The sequence below is a fragment of the Larus michahellis genome, chromosome 4, assembly GCF_964199755.1.
Source record: "Larus michahellis chromosome 4, bLarMic1.1, whole genome shotgun sequence".
NCBI lineage: Eukaryota > Metazoa > Chordata > Aves > Charadriiformes > Laridae > Larus > Larus michahellis.
This window is the reverse complement of record NC_133899.1, coordinates 72,291,120-72,304,984: the sequence shown is the minus strand read 5'-3', so window position 1 is coordinate 72,304,984 and position 13,865 is coordinate 72,291,120. Positions and strand designations below refer to the sequence as shown.

General features: G+C 46.2%; 2 protein-coding genes across 4 annotated transcripts in view; both read right to left on the bottom strand.

Annotated features, from left to right (window-relative positions):
- KCNK13 (potassium two pore domain channel subfamily K member 13) overlaps positions 1-3,111 on the bottom strand; it is a 68,608-nt gene extending 65,497 nt beyond the window's left edge. Inside the window, exon 1 of the mRNA XM_074585488.1 lies at positions 2,621-3,111. Within this exon, the coding sequence (XP_074441589.1) occupies positions 2,621-2,960 (340 nt within the window). The 5' untranslated portion in view covers positions 2,961-3,111. The remainder of the gene's footprint in view (positions 1-2,620) is intronic.
- Positions 3,112-12,852: 9,741 nt separating this feature from the next.
- TDP1 (tyrosyl-DNA phosphodiesterase 1) overlaps positions 12,853-13,865 on the bottom strand; it is a 49,736-nt gene continuing 48,723 nt past the window's right edge. For all 3 annotated transcript variants that reach the window (XM_074585474.1, XM_074585472.1, XM_074585473.1), the window contains exon 16: positions 12,853-13,349. In XM_074585474.1, coding sequence (XP_074441575.1) covers positions 13,276-13,349 — 74 coding nt within the window. In that variant the 3' untranslated portion in view covers positions 12,853-13,275. The remainder of the gene's footprint in view (positions 13,350-13,865) is intronic.

Genomic DNA, 13,865 nt, shown 5'->3' with positions numbered 1-13,865 from the left:
GGAGGAATACATTAATTTTGGGGCACTGTACTGGGACACGAAAGAAGATGTGGACCATTCGGAAAGGGGCCAAGAAGAGAGCAAAAATATTGATTTGAGATGTGTAAAACAAAATCTATTCTTAGGACCTCAGAATGGTTGATAAAAACGAGTGTGTGTTTGCAGAGCCTGCAGAACACCCCTGCCTGGCACAGCTGAGAGGACGTGGCCAAAGAACAGCAGTTTTGTGAATGTCCGGAGGGCCCAGCCCGCCAAGATAAAGACCCGAAATGCACAATCAGTCCCACAAAGCAGCAACGCTACTGAGACTAAGGAAGAGGGATGCCGCGATTGAAAATGTGCAATGCCACCGACGGGATTAAGAAAGCACGATGGAATTGATAAAAGACACTGAGAAAGTGACACCATTGATAAGGCCAAGAAAGAGCAAGGCCAGGTCAAAAGAAGGGACAAGATGTAAATCCCCAAAGTCTCCAGACCATACACAAACTGAAGGGAAAAGGGTTCTTGAAAACATTTTCTGCAGAAACATTGATGAAGCTCTAAATTGTGGGCAACGGAAATCAGTAAAACCAGAGAAATTACCAGAAAGTGTGCGTGGGTAAGTGGATTGCTTGTGTTTGCAAGCAGATAAGGTTAATAAGACCACAGATACTCTTCTCCCCTTAACAATCTCACGTATATAAGATAAATATTAATGCTAAGAACTACTGATACCAGTTAACACATGTGAGAAGTACCGCAAAGGGAGGTTACAACATTGTGGCTTTCTGAATCGAAAGAAGCCTGAAGGGACACAGGACAACGGCCTTTGAGTACCTAAGAGGCCCTTCTCTAGGTATGAAGGATCGTAAGACAAAAAAAAAGCAAGCCACTGAACTGCAGTAAGGTAGTGTCCTGGTTTGAGGACAATAAAAACGATGACAAACCAGGACAGGTAGACAGCAGGAAAGCCTTTTTTTCTGGTGAGGATAATAATGCACAAGGCTGGATTCCTTGTGGAAGTTGTGGGATCTCCGACAGTGCAGGTTCAAAGTGTCAGCTTGGGCAAACATCTATCAGGAAAAAAAAAAAAAAGTCACATATAATTGACCTCCTCTAAGAACAGAGGTGGACCAGGTAGACTTTGGAGATCTGGTCCCAGCTCTCTTTACTACGACTTTATGGCTGTAGCAAATGTCAGCATCAACGCTGTATTTTCGTCATACAAGAAGGACACCATGTTACAATGGCAAACAAACTACAGCAGTTCGCAAAAATGAGCTAAACAAAGTTATAAGTTACTTTAAACTACCAGATCAGCAGAACATTTAAGCATAGTTCTTAAGTCTGACAGACTTAAGGTGTAAGGACATAAAAACACCCAAATCTTGATGCCCCGAGGAAATAAAAAAGCAGCCTGATGACACCTTTCACAAGAAAATTAACTCCAGACCTAAGAAACTCAGTATTGGGGAGAGGTTGAGCAGAACGAACGGAAAGCATCAGGTATTCTACAAACTGCAGGACAGCCCAAACTCTCACACGTCCCACATACAGCCAGGCATCTCAAACCTCCTCTTTAGGCAACAAGCGTCAACGGAGATTTCCCGAAGAATTGCAGTTGGTAATTAGTTTCACACGTCGAGGGAGACTGATGTGAACTGGAGATACCATCACTAAGACTTAGTGACCCCATTTGTCACAGTGGTAAATGCACAGAAGATTGCCTGTCTTTTAAAGAAAGCAATCTCCGTTTCTCCGGGGCTTTTAGCTGTCCGCAGCCGCCTCAACGAAGCCTGTCTGTTGACACCCCCGGGCTCCCTGGGGTGCTTATGTCAGTTCCTGCTGCTTGTCCCTTTTCATCTCCATGTACTCTCGTCCACTCCCCCCCTCCCGGAATGTCTATTCAATATCACCTTCCCCTGAGGGCTCCTTCAACCTGAACAAACTTGGGGTTTTTTTTTTCAGAACCGAAATAAGCAGCGCCCGCCGACTTGTTGATTCGGCCTCAGAAAGCCAGAAGAGCGAAAAGGTGAGTGGTTTGAAACGCAGCCTTTCCAAGTTCTACACTTTGCAGCTGGACGCTACAAAATCTATTTTACAGTTCTTGTTAAGACCAGACTAGATCCTCAGAAAGGTCCCTTCTGAGCTTACAGCCTTATGAAGCCACCTACCTCCAGATCTAAGGGACTTCCCAGAATTTAAAGACATAGGGCGTTTGTTTAAAGCTTTCGGCTTTGGGTGCGACTGTTCTCTCACAAAGTCTGCCACCGCACGCCGAAGCCAGGTTCCTCCGCTCAGGCAGGCGAAACTCCCGGGGAAAAGCCTGTCAGCCGCTGCCCTGCCCTCCCGGAGGGCGACCATCCCGCCGGGCTACCAGCCCTCGGGCTTCCAAGCGCTTCTGGGGCGCTGAACAGGGGAGCGCTTTCACAAGCGTAGCGCTTCCCTCTTGGACGGGAGGAAGGGGGGAAAAAGGAGCAGCGAGGAGACAGGACCGTGCCCGGCACCGGCACGAAGCCCTCTGCCAACGCGGGGAGCCGGGCAGGAGGGAGGGGGCTGCGCACCCCCGGCCACCCTCGCCCCGCCGCCCCGACCCCCGCCCGCCCCTCCGCGGCCGCCGGCGCGTCCCGCCGCTCACCGATCGTGGAAACGACGGTGCCCACGAAGTAGAAAGCGCCGGTGAAATCCCACCGGGGTCGGATGTCATCGACGCGGATGCCGGCCACGCTGGCCTCCTCGTACTCCCGGAGGAAGCGGCGGAGCTCGGCGCGGCTGAGGTTGTGGCGGCGGGTGAAGTTCTCCAGCCGCTCCTCCCAGCGCTCCTTGGCCTCCCGCTCCGTGGGCAGCTCGATGGCCGAGAAGACGGCGGCGCCGCACAGCATGTAGAGCACGATCAGCACCGCCAGCAGGAGGAACCGCGCGTTGTCCGCGTTCAGGCGACCCGCGCTGGAGCAGCAGCAGCCGCCGCCACACGCCATCCTCCGCCCCGCGGGACCGCGACGCCGCGCCGCCACCCTACGTCGGGGCCCTCCCGCCGCCGCCGGGCATCACGGCGCCGCCCGCCAGGCGTGCGCGGGGCCGCGGGCGCTGAGCTCAGGGTGCCGCCGAGGCCGGCGGCGGCGAGCGGCGCTCCAGGGAGCCGGCCGGTACCTCCGCCCCGGGGGCTGGGCGCTGCCCCGCCGCGCCCGGCACGGCCCCGCGCCGGAGGGACTGCGGCTCATCCTGCGGGCGAGGGAACAGCCCGTCCCGTCCCGCAGAGCCCCCTCAGCCCCGCCGTCTCCGCCGGTTTCATATCCCCCTTCCTTCCCCCGCCCCGAGCACGTCGGAGCGGGGCGCAGGAACAGGCACCGCCAGGCGCCTCCTGCCTGCCGGGGGGGGAGAGGGGGGCGAGGCGGGACCGGCGGCAGCTCGCCCCGCCGCAGCTCGTCCCGCCGCCCTCCTCTCGCCCCGGGCCGGCCGCGCCACGACCACCCGAGGGCAGCTCGGCTGGAGGCGCGGCCGCCGCCCCCGAGGGTCCTCCCGGGGCTCCGGGCGGGGCGGGACGGCGGAGGGCGGCTGCCCCGAGGCTTCCACCCCTCAGAGGGCCGGCCCGAGGCCCGACCGCCCGCGGGGGGCTGCCGTCCGCCCCCGGCCCCCTCCGCCCAAGGTGACGGGGCGTCTGGCAGCCACCAGGAGTCAACGAGTCAAAATCTACAGGTGGTGACATGCCCCTGCTGGCGAAGCAAGAAAAACTACCCCCTTTTGCCAAAAGAGGGCACCTCTCTCTCTACAGGTCCGGTTGCTGATCGCCGCCTCGACCATCTCCACCCTCCAAGTCTGGGGAGTCGAAGGGGAATTGTGTGTGGAAGACAGCGGCAGCTCTCCGGCTGCAATGTGGTGGAAAAACGCGTTGTTTTCAGGGTCAAGGAGCTCTCGATCCAAACCTTCTGGAAAAATCATTGTTACTATAAAAAGAAAAAGCTAAACTCAACAATACCTGGCAATCACTGCAGTGCTGAATTCTATTTTAAAATGATTGGGAGCTAGAAATCAGCTCTGTAAAACATATTAGTGTATAAACATTCTTTCCAGTGAAAGACAACCTACATGTATTTTGTTTTAGAAAGCAGGTTAATGAGGTACTACTACAACATTTACTTCCCCTCCCCCCATTTTCTATTAATTATGTTGCAGTTAAAACGCAATGGGAACTAACAGTAATATCTTAGTAATTACAAATCTCCTTTAACTGTAGATAATCATATACTTAGTGTAAGGGCAACTGATGGTCTCACAGCCTGGGGTGTGTTTGTATTTTGGGTATTGGTCTGACTCCTGGGGGTGGCCTGTGGGCAATTCTGCGCTGATGTTCAAGAGATGACCACCAACGACACGGCAGCGAATCTGCACGGCACAGAGAGAAGCCAAGTCCTTTTCCCATGTTACACAGTACACCAACAGCCGAGGATGAACGGGACTCACGCTTCCTCTTTGTTTTTTCCTATTTGTTGTTGTTGTTCACAGGTGATAGGCAACGCATCGTGTTGCAGCATTTTATTCCCTCCTCATTAGTCTTCAGCGTAGACTGACATATGGCAATTAAAATTAGCAGCAATGCTGGGAAACAAACAGCCAAAAGAAGAGGAAGACGAGACGCCAGTCAAACTAACCAGACTCTGTGCCAAGTGCTAAAGGTAAGCACACGCTTCCGTAAAAAAATGCTGGTGTATCTTTAAAATTATTGATAGTTCCTCTTAGAGGAAGAAAACCCCTGTCTTTCCCTGCTTTGCCAGTCTTTGCCAGCCAGAAAGAAGGTGGATCTAAATCAGCGCTCTCCCAGCCAGCAGAGGCAGCAGAACGGACTGAGCCCCCTCAGTCCCCAGTGACGTCTCCATCCATCAAAGTTGTTCTTGGGTGGCTTGGATTGGCACCGTGGGAACGGGAGCCTTTAGCTGCTTGCAGCCATGGCATCGATGTGATTGCCCAAAGGACTGTGAAGAACAATCACGTTATCCAAAGAATTATCCAAGGAAAATTATTCAAAGATACTGAGTCCCTCTTTTTATTTACATATTTATTTTGTTAGTGACGAGTAGTTATTTTTGTGTTGGTCTTTGGTGTTGAGGGAACATTACATTAATGCAGGTAGGAACATCTGGCATGGTTTTGAAAGGTAATGAAATATACTGCTGTCACTGGGCATCAAAAATTGCAAGTTCCCTTAGTCTGTCAAATCTGATCTTCACCAAACTAAAACACTATAAAGGACGTGCAGTGATTTAATCTCTTGAGAAAGTGGCTTTTAAAGGAGATGCTCCCTATTAAGGGATAGAGCAAGTGTGAGTTCAAAATGAGAAGATGGCTGACAAATTATCACAGGTGTGGCACCTTTTATTGTTTTAAGCTCCTTTTCTCCCTTTACTTCCCCTGTTTTAATTAAGGTTCTTATCCTAAAGAATACTTTCTGTAAAAGAGGTCACTGTTCCCATTGCTCTTGGGTAGATAGCTGGACAAACCTGAGCGTGTGCAGAGCATGAACAGCGTAATGATGCAGTTGCCCATTCAGAGCATTTCAGCTTGAAGAAATGAATGAAGAATGAATTGAATGAAGAAACGCAACATGCTCGCTGGCATAAGGAAAAAAAAAAGTTATCTTTTAGTTTCGGGTAAAAAAACATAAATGGTTAAACATGTTGCTGATATTTAAATTAACCCCAAATCGAAGTTAACATCTTGTGAGCCCGAACATTGAATGCGTTGCCATTAAGCTCAGTGCGGTCACTTGGGGCATCACCATCAGGAAACCTGCCACGTTTGCCCTGCCCCTCTGCACCGCAAGCACGCAGCTCCCTAGTGCAGGTAGTTAGTGACAAAAAGATTGGTGCTGGTGAGGCTTAGCATGGTTGTAAGTAATAGAAAAAAGTCAATGTATTTACTAGTTCTGTTGATAACGTTACATGATAACCCTGTAATTAAGAAAGCTAAAGTCACTGAGTACCCTAGTAACGATTACCAACAAACGTCTGGTGAGAACAGAGCTATTATTAATGCATCAGCAAATTACTTGGAGGACTCATGCAGAGATTTAGTTACACTCATTGATAGCGTCAGTACTTTTTAATTAAACACCTCCTTTGGAAGTGATAAGCTGGTACACTTAACTAAAATGCACTGCTTATCCTTGGAGAAGCTCTGGAAGAGCTGCAATTGACTTCTGAGCAATTTTATACATAGTAAAACATCTTGCTAGAGGAGCAAAGAAACCAGCCTTCTATTACCTTTGACACCAAACAAAACTTCTTCTGGAACTTAGTAACCTTGATGTTGACAAACTACTTGGACAAAAAAAAATCCCAACCTTCATGAACACGTGACACGTGGGGTATCTAGAATAGGCTAAACTTTTCAACATCTACGTTGCTTTACTAAGAGTTCCAAAGAGATTGCATGTCTGGGGCAGTCCTCCTGAATGTGAAGTAAGGAATCATAAAATCATTTAGGTTGGAAAAGACTTCTAAGATCATGACGTCCAACTGTTAACCTAGCACTGCCAAGCCCACCACTAAACCATGTCCCTCAGCGCCACGTCTATACGTCTTTTCAATACCTCCAGGGATGGTGACTCCACCACTTCCCTGGGCAGCCTGTTCCAATGCTTCATGACCCTTTCAGTGAAGAAATTTTTCCTAATATTCAATCTAAACCTCCCCTGGTGCAACTTGAGGCCATTTCCTCTCGTCTTGTCACTTGTTACTTGGGAGAAGAGACTGACCCCTACCTTGCCACACTCCTTTCAGGTAGTTGTGGAGAGCAGTAAGGTCTCCCCTCAGCCTCCTCCAGGCTAAACAACCCAAATTCCTTCAGCTGCTCCTCATAAGGCTTGTGCTCTAGACCCCTCACTAGCGTTGTTGCCCTTCTCTGAACACGCTGCAGCACCTCAATGTCTTTTTTGTGGTGAGGGGCCCGAAACTGGACACAGTACTCGAGGTGGGGCCTCACCAGTGCCAAGTACAGGAGGACGATCACTTCCCTAGTCCTGCTGACCACACTGTTCCTGATACAAGCCAGGATGCTACTGGCCTTCTTGGCCACCTGGGCACACTGCTGGCTCATATTCAGCCAGAACGCTTCTTGCGTTTATCTAGTGTACTCATCCTTCACAAAGCAGAAGATGCGTAGCAGAAAAGATGACTAAACCTGTCTGTATAAAAGAAACGTTCAGGAATGAGAAATGTGAAAACTTTTTCCATATTTTTTGCATCAGTTACTAAAATGTGACTGATAGAGATAATTGTGTTCCAGTCTTCTTGGGGAAGACAATATTTCTTTTCTACTTAGAGAATACCCTATAGGGGTATTTTTATTTGAAGATATTTGCAAATTAAATTTTACAATTGGGAAAGTGAGACAGAGATAGACTGGGCTTAAAAGTCCCTGCAGGGGACTCCTGAGGAGCTGCCCTCAAGAACAACTTCCACTTTTGGAAGCCACTTTGCATTTGTATGCTGTTTATCTTCTAGCATTTCAACAGGTAAGGAAACCACTGTCTTGATGTTATGCAGTTTGGAAAACTAAGCTATCAACCAGTGGTTGATAGCTTAGTTTTCCAAACTGCATAACAAAGCGCCACAATTTAGAGCAAAGATTTTTGTTTGTTAATGCTTATTCACGTTGGTACTAGAACTGTGTGCCGTGGTGGTTTGTATGTTAAGGGAGAAAACGAGAGACATGAATCAACCTGTATAAAGTCAGATTGGAGTCAAAAAGAGAGTTAGTAAAAGATTCCAGGAGCCCCCTTGCATTTCTTCATTCTAAGCACTGGAAAATACTTTCAACCTCCGGATGAACTTTTTACTCTGATTAATAAAACGGGGTCGCAATACCTTGAAAGCACTACAGCAACATTCAGAAAACAGTAACTGGGAATTAGTTTGAGTAGAGATAAAATTCTGATAAATGAAGAAGCAGAAAAGCTAGTCTATTACAAAAAGGAAAAAAAAAAAAAGCCAAGGATATAAGGACTGTAGATTAACATAAGAACTTACTTCTCCGGATTTACACAGCTCCTTTCAGCCTCCAGTACTTTTTGCTATGTTTCTTTCTTTTGCCCTTCAGGATGCCAGTTGCTCAGATTAAAAGAAACTCGGAGATAAGAGAGAGGGAACAGTGTGACTGCTGTTAGTGTTCGGCTACAGTTCTGACATCCTGGGTCACAGTGATTAATTCCACAGCTGTAAGATGTCAGAAACTTTATTGATGTCAACAGGAATATCTACAGAATTAGGTAGCATCTAGCATTATGAAGAACATTACATCTCCATTCTAACTTTTTCAAATACACACATTGGAGAGCCAGATAATGTCACAGTGACTATCTATATATTACATTAATTTACTGATCTCAGTATCTAGTTCTTGGTATCGAGCGCTATTAATTTTCATTTACCTGGAATTTTGTGCACAGTTATTTCTGTCGCTTTGTTCGTATTTGTTTACCGGAAGACAGGCTGGATAAAGCCTTAGCAGAAGAAAGTACAAGGAAATAACGTATCACTAATTGCTGAAAAAAGCACATCGAGGCATTTAGGAAAGCCACCAGACAAGACAGCTTGTTGCTTCTTTGCACGCCTAGTATGGCACAAATGCATGGTACCTTTACGCCTTTTTACCTTCTGTGATAACTGGATTTAGTCTCAAGTGCAGTGAAATGACTACAAATACATCACTGTATCATGGTCTTGAACAAACCCGAATTTGATCATTGCTTTACGGTGTGACTCCAGTAGGAAACTGCACAACATTACGCCGCCCTAGACAGAAGATTGAACCTTTTCAGAATCACAAGCAACCGCTTATTTTCCTTCCTTGTCTCAGAAAGGAGTAAACTGGTATCATCCTGTTATGTTAGTGGCTACAGCAACGCAGCCCAATCCTGAAGTGCCATTGTGAACCCAAATTTCCAGTTGTCCACCTTGATCCCTCCTTCGGCAGGGCATGTGGCAGCTCTGCAGAGCTTGCTTCCCTTCCACTCTGCCACCCCCCTGATGGATGGTTTCTAACACCAGCATGGGACCTCGTGCGGCTGGGCGGTGGGAGTCAGTTGAGCTTTTACAAAACACAACCAATTGCACTGGCCACTACAAGCGGCTAAGGCTTCATCAAATTGTTGTAGCCACTTAGGCACAGAAAAATGCCCTACTTCCTTCTTCGCAACCTAATTAGCAGCACCGCAGAAAGGCGTGTGCGGCATTTGCACCAGCACGTACTGACATGCGTTAACGATAAACTCTTACACTGTTGTTACAATGGAAAGCACTTAGTTTTGAAGTGGCACCAGAACAGATCCATTCTCAGCAGTAGTGAGAGAAATTAACCATAAGTTTACTGAGTAAAAAAGGCATTCTGCTGAATAACAATTACTTCTGCAGACAAGGCTGTTGCTTTTTTTTTTTTTCTAAATTTGGACTACCTTTTAAAAATAAGGGAGAAGCACACGAATTTCAGACCTAAATATCACTTTAACCAAAGATCCCAGAGCCAGGTCCAGTTTCATATGTCAGGTATTCTGCTGTGGGTTGGGCTAAGTCGCTTTCTCCTTCTCTTTATTCACAGCTTCATATTCCAAATGTTAGGGCTCCTACTTTTCCTCAGACAGAATTCTGGAATCCACTGATCTTGTAGAAAAAAAATGATTATACACACGTGAACTACTTACCAGAATTAAGTGAAATGGGAGTGAAAACAGGAAAATTGTGAAAAAACGACATGAAGCAAAAAATGATCAATAAAATGGAATTTCAAAATATACTGTACATGAGGAATTTTAAAATTTTATTCTGATAAGAAGTGTTCTTACATCTGCCTTGGCAGATGAGAGGCTGCATATCTAGAAAATTGTGATTAAACAGCATTTCGGAAGAGCAGAAGTTAAACAGAACTACGCACGTCTCTGTTTAAACCAGCCTCAACCTTTATTTGAACCCTTAGTTGGCTTCGCATCTCATACGCCCAGCAACCCAAGCCCCAGCCTTGGCTCTCTCCTCACCTCTGCCACCAGCCGTGTCTCAGCTCCACGCTTACACCACAGCCCAAGTTGCTTCGGGTCACAGCGCTGTGTTGGAAACATTCCCTGGGTTTTCCTAGCAGAACCGATCACTTGGTGTGTTTGTTCCCACCAACGGACTTCGGAATGGTGTTCTGACAGTGCATTAATCTCCGCCTTGCAGAACTTAAGTTAAATCCTACCAAGTTCCTGGAAACCAAAAAATTCCAGCTGGAATTTAACCAGGAATGCCTTAAAGCCGGTCAAACCACTCTATGCCAAAAATAGAAATACATATCTAGCATTAATAAATTGTAACATTCTTCACAAATTCATTATAACTATTAATTGTTATTCAGCCTTTTAGAAGCCTTAAAGTTTTCCTCAGACATCTTTCTACTTAGAGCTTCTCTAATCCTCACAGAATGAAAATAATTAAAATGAGATCATCCTCTCTTAAAAAGCATAACGATGGCTGTGAAATTACCTCTGTTTTCAGAGCACGCTGCTCTGTTTTCATGTTACTTTCCCTGATCCCAGTCTTTTCAGGCTCCTCAGGGATAGAACTGAACAGTTTCTGCATGCAGTGTAAAGCTTCTGTGTACAGAATCGAGGGAAGGTGGAAAGCAGAAAGCAGTCTTCCTCTCTGTCCTGTGGCTGTCCCGGCAGCACTCTGACCCATACATGGCTCACATTATTTGCAAAGTTCTCAAAACCAGATAAAGCAATAAAAATGATTACCAGGCCTCTAAATTGCTAAGAAACAAGCACCCTAAATAGCCAAGTTTCTGGTACTTGCTGTGAAGGGTGAGAGTAAAATTCCTCTGTGTTATAGGGAAAATATTCCACTATGTAGCTCCATTTACCCTTTGAATAAGAGACCGTACAATAATTTCCCCAACAGTAATTGAAAGTCATAACCTTTTTAACTTGAAAGACCATTTCATAACTGCACCACAGAACTTGAATAGAACTAGAGAGGGTAAAACAACAGGGAATTGGTATGAAAGATGGAAAAGAAGCAGCACTTCATAGTGTTTCTCTGTGGATTGGACAGTGTAGGAAAACGAAAGAAAACTCACTAACCACATGCCGTGATGATTTCCTAAATGCCCACCTTTTCTATGGTGACTTTTGAATGAAACAATGACAGACATTAGAAACACATTAGGAAGTACTCCAGAGCATCTCAGGGAACGACACTGCAAAATGCATGAAGCAGCTCTGGAACAGCTACGCAGTCAGGTTATTTGGGATCCAGAAGGAATTATGAATCATAGTATCACAGAATCATGGAATGGTAGGCTGGGAAGGGACATTTAAAGGCCATCTAGTCCACATCTCTGCAATGAGCAGGGATATCTTCAATTACATCAGGTTGCCCAGAGCCTTGTCCAACCCGACCTTGAATGTTTCCAGGGATGGGACATCTTTCACCTCTCTGGGCAACCTGTTCCAGTGTCTCATCACCCACACTGTAAAAAATTTCTTCCGTGTATCTAGTCTAAATCTACATTCTTCTAGTTTAAAACCAATACCCCATGTCCTATTTCAACAGCCCTGCTAAAAAGTTTGTTCCCCTCTTTCTTATAAGCCCCCCTTAAGTATTGAAAGGCTGCAATAAGGTCTCCCCAGAGCCTGCTCTTCTCCAGGCTGAACAACCCCAACTCTCTCAGCCTGTCCTCACAGGAGAGGTGCTCCAGCCCTCAGATCATTTCTGTGGCCCTCCTCTGGACCTGATCCAACAGCTCCATGTCTTTCCCATGCTGAGGACTCCAGAGCAGGACACAGTACTCCATGTGGGGTCTCACCAGGGTGGAGTAGGGGGAGAATCACCTGCTGGCCACACTTCTTTTGATGCAGCCCAGGATACAGTTGGCTTTCTGTGCTGTGAGCACACATTGCTGGCTCATGTCCAGCTTTTCATCCACCAACATCCCCAAGTCCTTCTCGGCACGGCTGCTCTCAATCCCTTCATCCCACAGGCCTGTACTGATAACCAGGGTTGCCCTGACCCAAGTACAGGACCTTGCACTTGACCTTGTTGAACCTCATGAGGTTCACATAGGACCACTTCTCAAGCCCGTTCAGGTCCCTTGGGATGGCATCCTGCCCCTCAGGCGTGTCAACCACACCACTCAACTTGGTGTCATCTGCAAACTTGCTGAGGGTGCACTCGATCACGCTATGTCATTGATGAATATATTAAACAGTACTTGTCCCAGTATGGAGCCCTGAGGGACACTACTTATCACCGATCTCCATCTGAACATAGAGCCATTGACCACTGCCCTCTGGATGCAACCATCCAACCGATTCCTCATCCGTCAAATCCCTCTCTCTCCAATTTAGAGAGAAGGATGTTGTGGGGCACTGTGTCAAAGGGCTTACAGTAGCCCAGACAGATGACATCCGTAGCCCTACCCCTGTCCACTGATGTAGTCACTCCATCATAGAAGGCCACAAGGTTGGTCAGGCAGGACTTGCCCTTGGTGAAGCCATGCTGGCTGTCTTGAATCACCTCCCTGTGCAGTATAGCGTGGAATGAAGTACCACACTACACTACAAGATTTCCAGGACCAGTTGTTCACACATCCCAAAGCACTATTTAAGACTATTCTTCTGCATTCAAGGCCATCCACTTCAATGTAGTGTTTTGGATAGTACCTGGATGTCTGCTAGGGGGTGGAAAAAAAAAAAGAGGATTAGGAAATAACTGATGAGAAGCCAAATACTGCAAAAAGCTAAACCAGCAAATATTAGAGCTTGCATTAGAGGTGATAATTGCAAAACAGAAGTTCAATCCAACTTGAAATGCACACACTTAGTAGAAGACAGAACAAACTATATATAAACAAGATTGACTTTATTTTTATTTAAATTTTACATACAGTAACTTTTACTACAGCCACTGAGGCCAACTGACAGTCTCACAGAACAGTAGATTTTAAATTTGTTACAGCTAAAAATGCAGAGAGAATCTCTGAGAACAGTCTACACTTGTTTTAATCTTGAAGAGCATATTAGGGACCACAGTAAGGAAACAGCATATAGAAAGGTATTTAAAAATGCAGTGTTATGAGTCCGTTTATAACAATATGGTTACAGATTCTCCAAGAATCTTCCTGTTATCGACACGTTAATGTTTCTTTCAACAACAAATTAGCCATTATCGCAGACATTACAGCTTAAAAACCAGAAATAAGCACTCTTGCATGTAACGTGGCAGGCTCAGTGTCAGTAGGTGAAACATCACAGAACACTGGAAACATTCATGATGGAACCCACATATTTCCATGTGTATCAGGGGCGTCAGTGTAAGGAATGTTCCAAATCCACGGCTGATCTGTAAACCAAAACCAAAACATATTTATGACAAAATCAGTTATTAAATGTAAAATTTTGATCCTCTTCCTCCCCTCCCTTTGGAGGAAGAGGAAGGTCAAAATTCCTACTGGTTTCCACACAACCTCATGTGCAATTTCAGTTTACTGGAAATTTTTATTCAGCTATTTTGTAAAAACAGTGAGATTTAGAGTTTTCAAAAGGCTTTTCTTTTCCCCCAAATATTATTTTAAGTATAATTATCGTAACCCAACATAATTCCCCACCAGCCGTAAAAGAACTGTATTTCAGACAAGTATACAAGAACAATTATGCAGCTGAATTTGGTTTGGCCCATAGGCGGCAAGATTTGTGCTGCATCTCTCTTAACTCAATGGAATTAAAGTAAGTGCTGTAATGTATTTTTTTCACAGGGATAGGGAGAATCCAGTATCTAAGAATGACCCTGCATGAACTCTGTGATGTTCAAATTCACACCTTGCTTCTTCAAACATTGTATTTTTCGATGAGCAAGAGG